The following is a 14,318-nucleotide window of genomic DNA, read 5'->3' as shown; positions in this document are numbered from 1 at the left end:
GAAAATTTATACAATTATGTGAAAACTTAGCAAAAGAGAAAAAACTACGACAGATTTTTCAAGGGATTAATGCATGAATCTGAAATGGGGCTTCAATGTATAGAAGATAGGTGATATACAATAGTCATTTGCCACCATAGTAAATACTAAATTTTCACAAAAAAAGGGCAAAAATATGAATTGGTCCATCTCTAATTAATATTGAAACTGAGGATCTGTAAACAGCATTGAGTGCAATAATATCGTCACAAAACTTTGGGAAGAAAAATATCAAATATAATTTTTAACAATTTCTACAAAGCTCAATATTTCAGGACTTACTCTAACGATCTGGTTGATAGAAGTATACTAGACTACCTGGCATGGTAAGGAATATACTAGCTGCAAGCTACTTAGACAGCTTATCAGAAGATGCAGAACCCTTTTCAACCACTTTGGTAGAACTAGCAGATTCTTCCGCTTCAACAATCTTTCGTAGTCTTTCTTGGAGAGTTCGTACTCTGTCCTCTGTCTTGCGGAGCTTTCTCCATCTATAGGCAGTCCAAAGACCAAAGCCACCATATACAACAATATAGGAAGCCCATACATAAGGGTAAGTTTCTGCATGCTCTTTGATTTTTAGATATTGTTTTTCCAATGAATCTTTCAAGCCCATAGCAGAAGGGACACTGGCTACTTGATCCTCCTCATGTTTCTGTATAGGAGGTGCAGAACTTGTTGATTTCTGGTTTTCATGTTTAGGCTGATTTGCCATGTCCTCTGCTTGTAAAGTTCTAGATGTTGATTATTTAAAGAAACTGCACAACCGTTTACATCTTTAAGTATTGAGGAAACAGAAGACAAGAACAATTGCCTCATTAAATAGCATAAGAGCATGAGTGTACAAGCAAAGGAGAAAATATTTTATGCTGCACTTGCTAATCAAGAGTAAACTCACAGCTTGTTACCAATCTTTTTGCTTGATTGTGAAAACCCAGTTTGTTTTATATATGTAAATTGTGCATATAAAGAAATCATTTCATTGTCACAAATCATATGACAATCCAAGTACTAGGAGCAAATACAGTTAAAAGCAAACCAACAAAGCATAATTATCTCAAGAGTAAATCTTCATCTTAACACTTTGATGCCTATACTCAGATAAAATGTCAAACAAAAGACCAGTTCATAAACATAAAGTAAATACAATGAGCATTCGCTCCTTAATACATACATAAAGCAAATGCATAGCGAGTGCTTGAATAACTAATGAAATAAACAATCAGTATCTTCTAGTAACATGTAGTGATAGAATATTATAATCAAATTCAAAGGTAGTATATTTAATGTGATAAACGAGGCAAAGCCATAAATGAGCCAGCAGATGGACCCCAAACACTCGAGCAGATTGCAAACAGCTGATTCAAAACACAACCACCGAATAGAAAACTATAAATTCAAAAGAGAATGACAATCATAAATTGATATCTGCCTGGTAAACTATTAAAAAATATTAAATCTCTACAAACAAATCAGAAGTTCAGAAAAAGAATCAGAACATACGCAATTAGATGAGATTGCATTACCTGCCTGATTTGAGAAAATCCTGTGGCAGCAATGAAATCAGGAAGCTGAAAGGGTTGTTTTTCAATACCTCTTTTCCCCTGCAATAACAATAACAGTTTTTATGAAATGTTAGTAATTTGTGTAGATGACTATATAACTACGGAGTTCTGCGGCCAAGCACTATCAATTATAAACATTGAAGACAAGAGGAAATCATCCCAAATAGGACTGTATGACTCATGCATGCAAACAAAAATACAACAGTAGTATGAGGAAATCAAGCAAATAGAACAAAATTTTGGGTAGTGTGCAGCATTGCAGGTGATAGTTTGAAACCTCAAACCTCCCTGCCTTGTTTTGCACAGTGAAAGAAACCATAAGGAAATTGTCCTTCTCTATGTAAATGATCCACATATTATAGCTACAAAGCTCAAAAAATAAGTCCAAGAGAAAGAACAAAGATAGTAAAAACACATTTCCTTGATCCAGTTTGTTAAGACAAAAAAATTACAAATATCAATCCATCATATCATATTCTGCAATAAATTCCAATAAGAAATCTACCCATCAACATCTAGGGAAAATAAACAAGGGAATATCTAAACCTGGAGTTTTTCTCTCTGCTTCCACTCTACCTGAGCAGTGGAAACACTCACAAACACCAAATTTCAAATCAATTGATAATAAATAATATAAAAATAAATAAATAATTGGAAAAGCAATAATTTAAAATAGTAAAAATCGTGACTCAGATTCCACACAAACATAAAATGCAGTGAATTATTCACAGAAGACAGAACCAATTACCCCAGCTTCAGAATACCAAATCCAGCACAGGTCTTATTATTTCACTAGCTTGAGCTTAAAAAATCTTGTCAATCATGACACGGCAGAAACACACACTGCAGAAAAAAAATCCACGATTCTTATTCTTCACAGATCCAACAAAAAGGAGCAATACTCAGATCACAAAAATAGCCTATTACCCCAAATTTCAAAAAAAAAAAAAAAAAAACGAGATTCATGACTGGGATTCATTGAATGTAGGGAAGAATGGAATTAAGATTCATCATACCAGAAAATGAAAAAAAAAAACCTAAAATAAGAGGTCTCATATGATTATCAGAAATCAAAATGCATGAGATGGGGATTAGGGTTTTTTGAGCCTCACCAATCATAATGGGCTGGGATTCATTGAATTTACGGAAGAATGGAATTAAGTTTCATCATACCAGAAACTGAAAAAAAAAAAAAAAAAAAAAAAACCTAAAATAAGAGGTCTCATATGATTATCAGAAATCAAAATGCATGAGATGGGGATTAGGGTTTTTTGAGCCTCACCAATCATAATGGGCCAGCCCCCACATAATTAGCCCTGACCCATCTGGACTAGGGTTTAAAAGCCCACAGGGCCAAATAGGCCCCAATCTAAAAATCCCATACGGTGTAGTGGGTTAGGGTGGGTCCATGGATAAAAGAATTTAAAAAAATGAAAAAGGAATTAGAACCATTAAAATTTGCAAATAAAAGCACCATCAGCTCTAATCCACACAGCGAGCTTAACAGAACAAAAGTTTCATAATTGAAAAGTTTACTGTGATATAAATTCATTTCAAGAATACATTCAAACAAATCCAGTGAAATTGCCTCCAAAATGAGCCGTATAAGAACACAAGGGTTTTCCTTTTTGCTCCTCCCAAAGAGCAAATCCCTTTAAAAACATAGAATAAAATAAAACCAAGGTCCATCACACAAGAAAACTGAACATGCATTACAAAATCAGGATAACACTATGTCCTTTTTGTTATTCCAATTCCATCAAAAAGTGGTTACCACTAAATGGCACCTAAACCACAAGGAAGTAATTTGTAGGCACAAGTTAAAAAGTCCTCCTTCCCATAACAGCTTCAATGAGGGCAAAAGAAAAACATGACAGAATGTACAAACAGGCTAAGCATTTCCATGTTTTAAGTTTTAACAGTGTGAACCCGACCAATGATTCAATGACCAAAACATAAAAATGAATGACATCCAGACGTTCATTTAAGGCCAGCATAAAACCCCATGTTTATAAACAATGCATGGGAACAGAATAATGTGTCAAGGACATTTTGATAAAATTATAGCAACCTTGGTAGCAGAAAGATACCTCAGGCCACACGAATAATAGAACACATCAACAACTGCTAAGATTTTTTTGGCACTCAAAACAAAGTTTTAACATTGCTAGCTTCCCAAGAAAGCCCGGTCTGAAAATGAACTAAGAAGAACAACTGGCAAACTATTTAGCTTATTTTAATGAAGCTTTGGCATTGTTGGCTTTCCAAAAGCATTAGGTCAGAAAATATGTTACTCATAAAAACTTTCTCAGCTGCCAACAAAATTATCATATACAGCATAAAGATCAAATGTGGTGATAGATTTCCACTCTATCTTCAGTATTCCTAAACATGTCTCAAGTTTGAAGTAAATCATAGTCTGAATCAATATAAACTAAAATAACAATCAAATATACAACACCCAAAAGTAAATGTACATACAATTGCTAATTCAATTTAGTTCATTTTCTAATTCAATGAACAAAGTGATAATGTATGCATACTCCTCACTCCCAAAACAGATACAAGAATAGACTAAATTCCACTTACCATTTAAAAGATGAGTTTTTCTAAATTTGATGCTAACTATACAAACCAATTACCAAATACAGAGAACCATATACATCATTCCATTACCCATAAAACAACCTATGCAACGCTGTGATTGAGATATTAGGAGTTCGTTAATAAAGAAAATGATGGATTTCTAATATCCATAACAAGTCAAAAATCGAAAAAAGAAAAAAACAATTTTAGAAATTTAAAAAGTCAGAAAATTAATCCGAAGCTAAAGCTCTGTTTGGCTGCCGAGAAAGCATTAACAGCAAGATACCCTCTCCATAGAAAATCAAAAGCAAAAAAAAAAAAACCACATTTTCGATCAAAGAAACAAATAAAAAACACCAATCAATTCATTTCCTTTCAACCAAAGACTCGATTTTCCCTTCATTTTCTCCATACTCACCTCAAAAATCAAAACCCAGAAGATGACAGTAAAAGAAAACTGAAAGCACTTTGGTGGAATTATTCGGAAGAATAATAGTAAAAGAAAACTGTAAAGGAAGGACATACCTAAAATAAGAAGAAATTGTTGAATTTAGGGTTAAACTTACGAAAGCCTTCTTCTCCTTTGGGGTTGTAAAATTGTGTTTCAGAGCGGGACACGGTGTTAGAACTTGGGAGACTATTCGGGTTGTAATACATCAAGAGAAGATGATCCATGGATCAGCCCCAATCCTGAGTACTCTACCCCTGTATGGGTTAGGGCTAAACACCCCTGTTATAAAATTGGACTGATAAAAAACAGGGCCAATTATAAGATTTTAGGGGTTAGACCATGTGTTTTAATCCCATTTGGCAGCTCTACCCATGAATATATCCCAAGCCACATGTTTTGGGTATCCACGTATTTTGGGTTAAATAATTTATCCCCGCTCTTTTCTCTTTATGGTACAATACAGTGCATAAACTCTTTGAAAAAAAAAAACAGTAGAGTGTTAAGTATTAAACATCCAAGTTCTATTATATGACGTTTAGCAATGAAAACAAAGTGAAAAAGTAAGACAAAATGTGCTATATACAAGTGTTAAGGACTTGAACTAGAGCTCAGACCGCAGACTTTGCAACTTAGAGGGAAAAAAAACAGAGAGAGAATGTGGGCATTAAAGTACCTGAACAAGGTCACCAAGCACTGAGCTCGTTGCCTTTGTGGATGGCCTATAGACAGATCTGAGAAGGGAAAGAGAAGATGATGCCAATGGAAGAGAAGCGAGGTCGAAATTTAGGGTTTGCGTGATGCGTTACTTTCCAACTAATTCAGCGTCGTCCACAGCTCCAATCCAATTCAGTGCTCTCCAATCTAATTTTAGAGTGTTTTTTTTTTTTTTTCTGAAGAAAATTTCAATACAAAGTTTGTAGCTGACTCAAATGTAATGCTGGACTTTCATGCACGTGCACCACCCCCAAAGTGTGAATTTGTTTTACTTTTCAAATATTAACTATGGACAGTTAATTTAAGATATTTTACATTTAACAAACAAATAAAACATAATAATTTGTTAAAAAAGAAAACATTTTTAATACGATAAATACTTAATTAAAATTATTTTATATTTTAAAGATGTATTAAAAATAATAAATGACTTCAAGACTAAAGATACTAGGTGATTTTTAATGTAATACACGATTATTATTAAATTAAAATATTTTTAAATTTAAAAATTAATATTTTAATTATTAATAATAATTTTTTATTATATTAAATAAAATAAATTTAAAGGATAAATTTTTAAATAAAAAAGTATTAAAAATTTCAAATTTCAAATTTCAAATTAATTTTTAATAAAAATAAAAACTTAATATTGAAAAAATTACTTGACCTAATAAAAAAGAGGCCTAACTCTTAAAATCACTCTCATTTAAAAATTAATATTCACAAATAATAATAATAATAATAATAATAATAATAATAATAATAATAATAATTATTATTATTATTATTATTATTATTATTATTATTATTATTATGTTGATAGTTTTTTAAAATAAATTTTCATGTATTTTTAATTTGATGAGTTTTGAAAGATAAATATTTTTTTATATGTTTTTAATATATGAATATAGTTTTTATAAAACCAATTTTAAAAAGATATTCTAATTTTTATTATAGAAAAACTTAATTAACTAAATATATAGTATGTTATGTGGTCAAATAAATTAATGTCAAGTTCACTAATGATGATATCATATGATCTTATAAATATTCAATTATATAATTTCTTCTATTTTAGTCCTTACAAATAATCTAAACTTTTTCATATTTATAATTAAATTATTATTAAAATTGTCCTATTTGTATTAACGTTGTTATCACTCTTTAACTTATTTATATTCATAACCTATAGTATTAGTCACACCATTCATAAAAATGCCTATGATATTAGACTTTTTTAAAAATAATAATAACATACTCTCTTGAATGCATTCCTTATTATTTGTTAAAATTTATTAAAAATTACAAAAATAATATGAATCTCACTTTTTTTATTTTTAAATTATTATTTTTTATATTTTTTAATTTTTAATAAATTTTAATTAATAATAAAAAGTGTGTTTGAGAATGTGGTGCTAACTTTCCTCTAAATCTTTTTTTCACGTAAAGGAAGATGAAGACAAGTTCTAACTTTTCACCAGCGATAATCAGTCCAAGTTTGATAACTACACCAAATTCAAACCTTTTACTCATAAGATAATCCTTTTACTATGAACGCATGGCGAGAAGCGAGGATAACACAACCCAGTGAACAACAACATACTCCAGCAGTTATGAATCAATCTTAATTGTACCGTGATCACCTAAAGAATCAAAGAAATAGGTTCTATGGACTGCACCATTAGGCCTCCTTGCTTGTCCCAAAAGGTCCTCTTTCATCAATGGCTCATGAACTTCGAAGGCAATGAGAAAATTTTATAAAATTTAAATAAGAAATTAGTTGTCATAAATAATAATAATTGAAATTAGTTTTTTTTTTTTTTTTTACCTCTTAGATTTCTTTTACTTTTTTAGTTTAATTTATTTTTTGTTTAATCTCCATCCCCATGTGATTTAATAAAATATATATATATATATATATATATAACAGTCTTTATTAGTGACCATGTTAGGAAAAAGAATTAAAATAAAAAATATTTATAAAAACATAAGACTAAAATTAAAAATTTTATAGGAACTAACAAAATTTAAAAAAAAAAAAAAGATAAATTTAAACCTTACTTTTACCCTTTGTTTTTTTGCATTTTGACATTTCCTAATATAAATACTGTAACGTTCAAAATTTTTAAGTGTCTATTTTATGCTATTAATTAATTTTCTTGATTAATTTATATGAATAAAGTTAATAAGAGATTAATTAAATATTTATTAGAATTCAAATCTATATTGATTAGGTAGACTAGAATTAAAATTTTATAGTAAAATTTTCTCTTAAAAGATAAACTGGTATAGTTTCAGTAATTTAAATTACCAGAATAAAATAATATTATTTGTCCTAGATCTAACGGTGGAGAAGTCATCCACCACACCTTGATCCAATGGTTCATAATCAACCTTGTGGCTCATTTGACACTACAAGATTTATGAACCAATCAAAATTTGCCAAGTAACTCCATTCATCATGACTACTTGGATATTTTGTTTTCTCTCCCCTCTTTATAAATTTATCACTTCTCTCCCTCATTCTCTTCTCCATCTTTCTCCTTTCCTTACTTCCATAAACTTTTCTCTCAAGCTCACCCACAATTGCAAATTAGAAACATCTTTGGAATCAAATTGGTGCTTAAAGGAGGTAGGATTCTATCTATGTTGATATGCTTATATGGATGTGTGTGCCTATCTATTTTATATTTTAAATCTTTTAATATATGATATATGTGGTGTTTTTTATGATGTATAGTTGGATTAATGGTGGTTTGGGTTAATTTGAAGGTAGATCAAGTAGAAAAACAAAGAAGAAAAAGAAAACAGCAAGTCTGAAAACAGAATTTTCTAGGTTTCTGTACAAATATACTATGTCGACTAATTATTTATAGTTTAAATATTATTAAAATATTTTTAACTTAAACTAGACATCCAGAGCTTTCTATACATATATATTATTAAGCAATTGAATTAGTATAGAATTAGTTAGGAATTTTTCAAGTTTGGGTTAAGTTTCAGATTTTGATTTTGGGCAGGTAAGCTTGCGTAAGATATAACTCGTTCTACATAACTTGGATTGAGATGAAATAATTTTTTTTTAAAAGATAAGATAATTAGTTTATACCTTAAAAATTTCAGAGTCCAATTCATTTTAAGTAGTTCCCAAAATTTTTCCGAAGTTACCCCTAGTGCTGTTGAGTCAGAAACAGAGCAGTCTATAATAACCAACTTTAGAACTTTATAACTTGAGTTCTATTCAACCAAATGAAATGAAACTTCTTGGATAATAAAATTTGATTCCTTAACTTTAAAATGACATAAATTTAGCAGTCATACACTTAGAATTCAAATTTTGATGGATTTTAACATTTTTTAGTGCTGTTTTGGCTAATCACAGGACAGGTTATAGTAGAAAGTAAAAATCTTGAGCTGTAGTTGTCAAAACTAAATGGGACCAATTAGGTTAGAAAATAGACAAACAGGGATTCAACATATAAAAAATTCAGGTCTATTAAAGTCATATAGCAATAAATGTAGTAAAAATAAAATAATACAAAATTTATCCTTTTAAGGAAAGGATCATGAATTTTAAGGTTTCATTTATTTAATTAATTATTTATTTATTTGCTATGATATTTGTGAATGTCTATTTGTTAGTTAGCACTATTTATGGAAAAGCAAATATAATCTGTTATGTTGCACGGATTTTGTAAGAATTATGGATAAATTGTAAAATTTTAAAGAGATATGTGAGATACAATATGAAAGTTATGAAAATTTAAGATGATTGAAAGTTATAAGAAAGTCCTATATCACTTGGGCCACCTCCAGATAAAAGTTAAAGGGAATAAGTCAGTGGGAGCGTTGGAGAAAGTAAACCTGACAAATCCTGTATAGGAACGAGTTCGATCCTGATAAGCAAACTATTACCTAGGAGTCTTATGGCTAAGAACTCCCAGGGGACCAAGGATATGAACATATATGAGAATTAAATACATTATTATGTGATTGAAAGTATTTTAATTGATATTAATTTATTTCAATGTTGCTTTCAATTACAACTTTAAGTATTGTTATGTCACATGTATGATTCATGTTAAGTCCTTTGATTATTTATTTAATTTCTTATATATGTGTATCATAATCATTATGATCTTGTGTATTATAAATGTTAGACATAAATTTTACTTTACTTCGGTCCATGTTTTCAATAATCATAATTGAAAGATTTTCTTATTGGTTTAACAACCCTTTATTTAAATAAAAATTGAAGCAACTGATAATGAAAGCAATGTCACATAGAAATACACAGCCCTACTGAGAATTTTCAAAATTCTCACCCTATTTAGTTTCCGTTTCATTCTCAAATCTACATGATGGACGCAACAACAGTGATCTACATTGAGTTCCCGGATATGCAGCTACAATATGATCTTACCTTTGACTCTCTTTATATAGTTGGATCGTGTCATTTTAGGGTTTATTTCGTTAGTAATAAGGACTTTTCTGTACCATTTTTTCATCTTGCATTCGACCCTGCTACTCCATATTTCGCATTTCCACTGTCCACGACACATCCTGCACCTGCAGATTATATAGAACCTATATCTGTTTCACCTTTACGGGTGATCCCCAAGGATCTGCTTGAATCTGAGAGTGACCCATCAGGAGCTACAAACTCATCATCATCCTCCCCTGAACCTGACGACTATACTCTTGCTGGGCCTGCTATGGCCAGGGGCTTTCTATCTGAGTAATTGGTGAAGTAGCTAACTTTGTACAATATGGCCCTCTTTTGGTAGGATAATTTACTAGGCCATGAAAGTAGTTGTAGGATACTAATCTTAGTTCTAAACTGTCCTATGAAGTTTCGTTAGGACTGCACTTTGATGACATGGGCCACTGATCTTTTTGTATGTAGTGGTCCTTATATGTATTCCTGACTGTATGTAAATAACATGATGTCCTATATACATATATGTATCTAGTTACCTTTCTGTAAAATGTATGAGTCAAATTAATTACTATATTTATCCAAGTTATTCCATATTTAATTTTCTTTTATTTTTATTTTTATAACATCTCGCTCCTTTATACATCTGATAATTTACTACTAAATCAATAAGAAAGGAAGAAATAGAATCAACAAAGTTTTTATTAATGTAATGCAACTACTGCATTTAGTAATTATGACTTAAGCATAAACCAAATACAGTAGGGTGCTACAAATACTGGGTAATGGGTCATTCAATTCTCCACTTTCTGTTTCAATATCATTGTTTGGATCTAGAGTTTGGCTAAGCTGTGTTTAGTCTCTAATAGTCTTCTAAACATCCATCACTTATTCTTTTGTAACTACCCAAAAACTTCTTAAAAAATGAATTCTCAAAAATTAATACCTAACAAATTTATTTTTATTATTATTATTATTATTATTTACCGTTTTAGTTTGTAAAATGGTGTGTTCAACCCTCACAAACTCATTCTAAAACTATGTTAATAAGTTATTGTATAATTAAAATGGGTTGACTTGATTAAATTAATATTTTGTTTAATTCTTCCAAAAAAAATCCTTCAAATTTGGGTTGATTTAATTTATCTAAATCTAAAATACATATATTTTATTTTTTATATTATTTTATAAGTTAAAAAAAACTAAACCTTTATTTTAGTTTGAAATAATAAGCGTTAATTATTTTAATTTTAAAAAAATATTTTTAAAATTTTAAAAATATAATATTAATTCTTGACTTCTATTTCTAATTATACATTTAACATATAATAATAGAATTTTAATATATCACGTTAAATAATAAATGTGAAAGTTGAGTATATTAAATAATGTTATTTCACTACTCAAATTAGTTAACATGATACAAACATTATTAGTTCGCAACTTTGTCTTTTATTTGATTAAAGAATCCTGATTTTCACTTTATTTATAATCCATGAAAAAGACCTTCAATGCCGCTCTAATACTCAAGACAACAACCTATCTTTTCAAACCTTCTTACACCACCACTCTTCTATTATCATTTCCTGTCTATTCTTTACGATGGAAAATCTTGCTACAATCACTCTCTAACTCAAAATCTTTTACACAAACAAAATAACTTTATGCCCACATTAGCACCTAAGGCACATTTTGTAAAGGGCGTAAATCTAAATATCAAGAAATAAGGCTGTACCCGTGAATTGATATTAATATTGAGGAAAGAAAAAGGTTTCAATACAATAGTAGACTTAATCAAGTGACAATAGCAGAATGAGTATGACTCACCAAACAGATATAAAGTATCTTAGAGAATAAATTGAGCAATAATAATAATTGAGTCTTCAACCTTGATTTCATTCCAATGCCACCTGAGAAGAAGAATGATATTCAGAGAGGGTTCATGAGGGGGAGAAGGGAGAGAACTAAGAGGGAAGGAATTACCACAAATTGCCTAATTAACAAAATCTCGTAGTAGGGCATTTGATACTCTCTTCCTACTACTCTTCCTTGGCTCCATGATTCCAAGATCAGTTGCCACCTGTTCTCCCCTTATAATTAACTTGGAATTTGTCTCGTTATGCAGTAGGCCTCCCACGTGAGTATCTATTTCAACATTTGTAACCACCTCAACACTATTTTTCTTCCTTACATTACCTTCCCCATATGAAACAACCTTGTCCTCAAGGTTAAAGTCTAGGTATGCCCTATAGAATTCCTGTTCCTAAGTGGTGAAAGAATTTGCTCCATCCTCCCATTGCACTTGTAATTGTTGTAGTTCCTTTCCACCTAATAGAATTATTCTTCTATCAATCACTACAATCGGAGATATTATTGGTCCACATCATAAGTCTTCAGTGGTAGTGGCAAATAGTGTTGTTGGTGATCTCCTTAAACTTCTTAAGCAATGAGATGTGGAATACATTATGAATTTTTGCCTCTAGTGGTAATTCTAATTTATAAGCTACAGGACTTAGCTTTTGACTGATCTTGAAGGGGCCAAAGTACCTGAGACCAATTTTCTGGTGCTTCCTTAGTGCCACTAAATGTTCTCTATAGGGCTAGAACTTGACTAGAACCAATTCTCCTTCTTGAAATTCTTCATTTCTTTTATGATTATTAGCACAATGTAATTGGTCTAGCAATCTATCTCTTTCAACCAGTATTTCATGCAGTGTAATATCATCCTTTGTAGAAATTTCTTACTTGATGAATGATGGGGGATCTCTACTATACAAGGCGTCATTTTGATGCTAGTGTGATATGATGTATTGTACCAGTACTGGGCCCATGGTAACATCTTCATCCTATTCTTTGGGTTGTCAAAACAATAGCATCGAAGGTACATTTTCAAGGTCTTGTTAAATATTTCACTTTGTCCATCCATTTATGGAAGATAAGCTGAACTCATAGCAAGAGTTGTTCCTTGAAGCTTAAAAAATTGCTACTAGAATTTGCTTATGAAGATACGATCCCTATTAGAGACAATTGATTTAGGAAAACCATGAAGCTTTATAATATGGTGTACAAAAATTTTGGCAACTTGTTGACTAGAGAAATCATGTTTCAATGGTAAGAAGTGTGCAAACTTGGAGAGTTTATCAATCACAACCATTATAACTGAATAACCTTGTACTGGAGATATAGCAGTGATAAAATTCATGCAGATTTCTTCCCAAATCTATGATAAAACTGGCAAAGGTTGTAGCAATTCAGCAGATAACTTAGTTTTGATTTTAGCTTGTTGGCAAATTGTGCAATTCAACATATATTATCTGATTTGTTTTTTCATGTTGGGCCAATAGAATTGAGAACATATCCTTTCCATTGTCTTAGCAATCCCTGAGTGTCCTCCCACCAAAGAGTCATAGTATTCTTGGAGAATTAGATGAATTAGGCTACTATTTTGAAGAATTACCATCTTGTTCCTCCATAATAATAACTCATTTCTACAATTGTAATTGTTGTATGTTTGTTCATTGTTAGCCCATTATTGGATGATTTGGTCATCTTTAACTAATTCCTCTTTAATTGTTTGCAACCAATCTAAATAAGGAGTTGAGTAGGTAGTAAAGAAACATCTGGAAAGAGCATCAGCTGTAGCATTTTGTGCATCCACTTCTATTGTTCAGGAGTTGAAAGATTTTGATTTAGTATTGATTTAAGGCTCTACTGATCTGTTCTAATGATGAACCTCTTTCCCAGCAAATAATGCCTAAATTTGGCAATAGCTTCAGTTATAGCAAAAAATTCCCTTATGTAAGCTTATTAGCGCTACATAGTGGGAGACATTTTCTTAGAGAAGTAGGCTAGGAGGTGTTTTCCTTGAATAAGGATAGCACTAACGCCCAAACCTGAAGCATCTGTTTCAATTTTAAATGGCAACTCAAAATTAGGTAAGGCCAACACAGGTTCTGAAGTAATGGCTTTTTTCATGTTCATGAAAGCTTCTTCAACCTTTACGGACCATTGAAAAGACTTTTTCTTTAACAAAGTTGTGAGTGGTGTTGCAATTGAAGCATACTCTTTAATGAATCTCTTGTAGTATTCTGTAATGCCTAGAAATCCCCTCAATTGTTTGATGTTCTTTGGTTGCTACCATTCAACACTGCTTTCACTTTGTCTTTGCCTATGTGAACACCATCTCCAACAATGTTATGACCCAAATAGTTGATCACATTAGTTCCAAATGAAAATTTGGAAAGTTTAGCATACAACCTTTCTTTTTGTAATACTTATGGCACTAGTTCCAAATCATATAAGTGAGCAGTCCAAGAATTATTGAAAACTAGAATGCCATAAAAAGTCTTCCTCAAGAAAGGTCGAAACACATCATTCATTAGACCTTGAAAGGTGGTTAGTGCATTTGTTAAACCAAAAGGCATTACCAATCATTCATAGTACTGTTGGTGAGTTCTAAAGGTTGTCTTATGCCTAGCCTCTGGCCTTACTAGGATTTGGTGGTAGCCAGATCGTAAATCCAGTT

General features: G+C 30.9%; 1 protein-coding gene across 1 annotated transcript; it reads right to left on the bottom strand.

The window, feature by feature from the left end:
- Positions 1-340: 340 nt before the first annotated feature.
- On the bottom strand, positions 341-2,526 carry LOC113863564. Its single transcript, XM_027497195.1, has one exon. It carries the CDS (start codon positions 752-754, stop codon positions 389-391), a length of 366 nt encoding a protein of 121 aa, XP_027352996.1. The 5' UTR covers positions 755-2,526; the 3' UTR covers positions 341-388.
- Between the last annotated feature and the right edge of the window lie 11,792 nt (positions 2,527-14,318).

Source organism: Abrus precatorius, unplaced genomic scaffold (genome assembly GCF_003935025.1).
Source record: "Abrus precatorius isolate BTA unplaced genomic scaffold, Abrus_2018 Scaffold3, whole genome shotgun sequence".
In the NCBI taxonomy this organism is placed as follows: Eukaryota; Viridiplantae; Streptophyta; class Magnoliopsida; order Fabales; family Fabaceae; genus Abrus; species Abrus precatorius.
The sequence above is the reverse complement of the archived record's forward strand: the minus strand, read 5'-3'. Positions and strand labels throughout refer to the sequence as shown.

Excerpts from the sequence above, each read along its gene's own strand:
- LOC113863564 (XM_027497195.1), bottom strand. The coding sequence starts at position 754 with ATGGCAAATCAGCCTAAACATGAAAACCAGAAATCAACAAGTTCTGCA.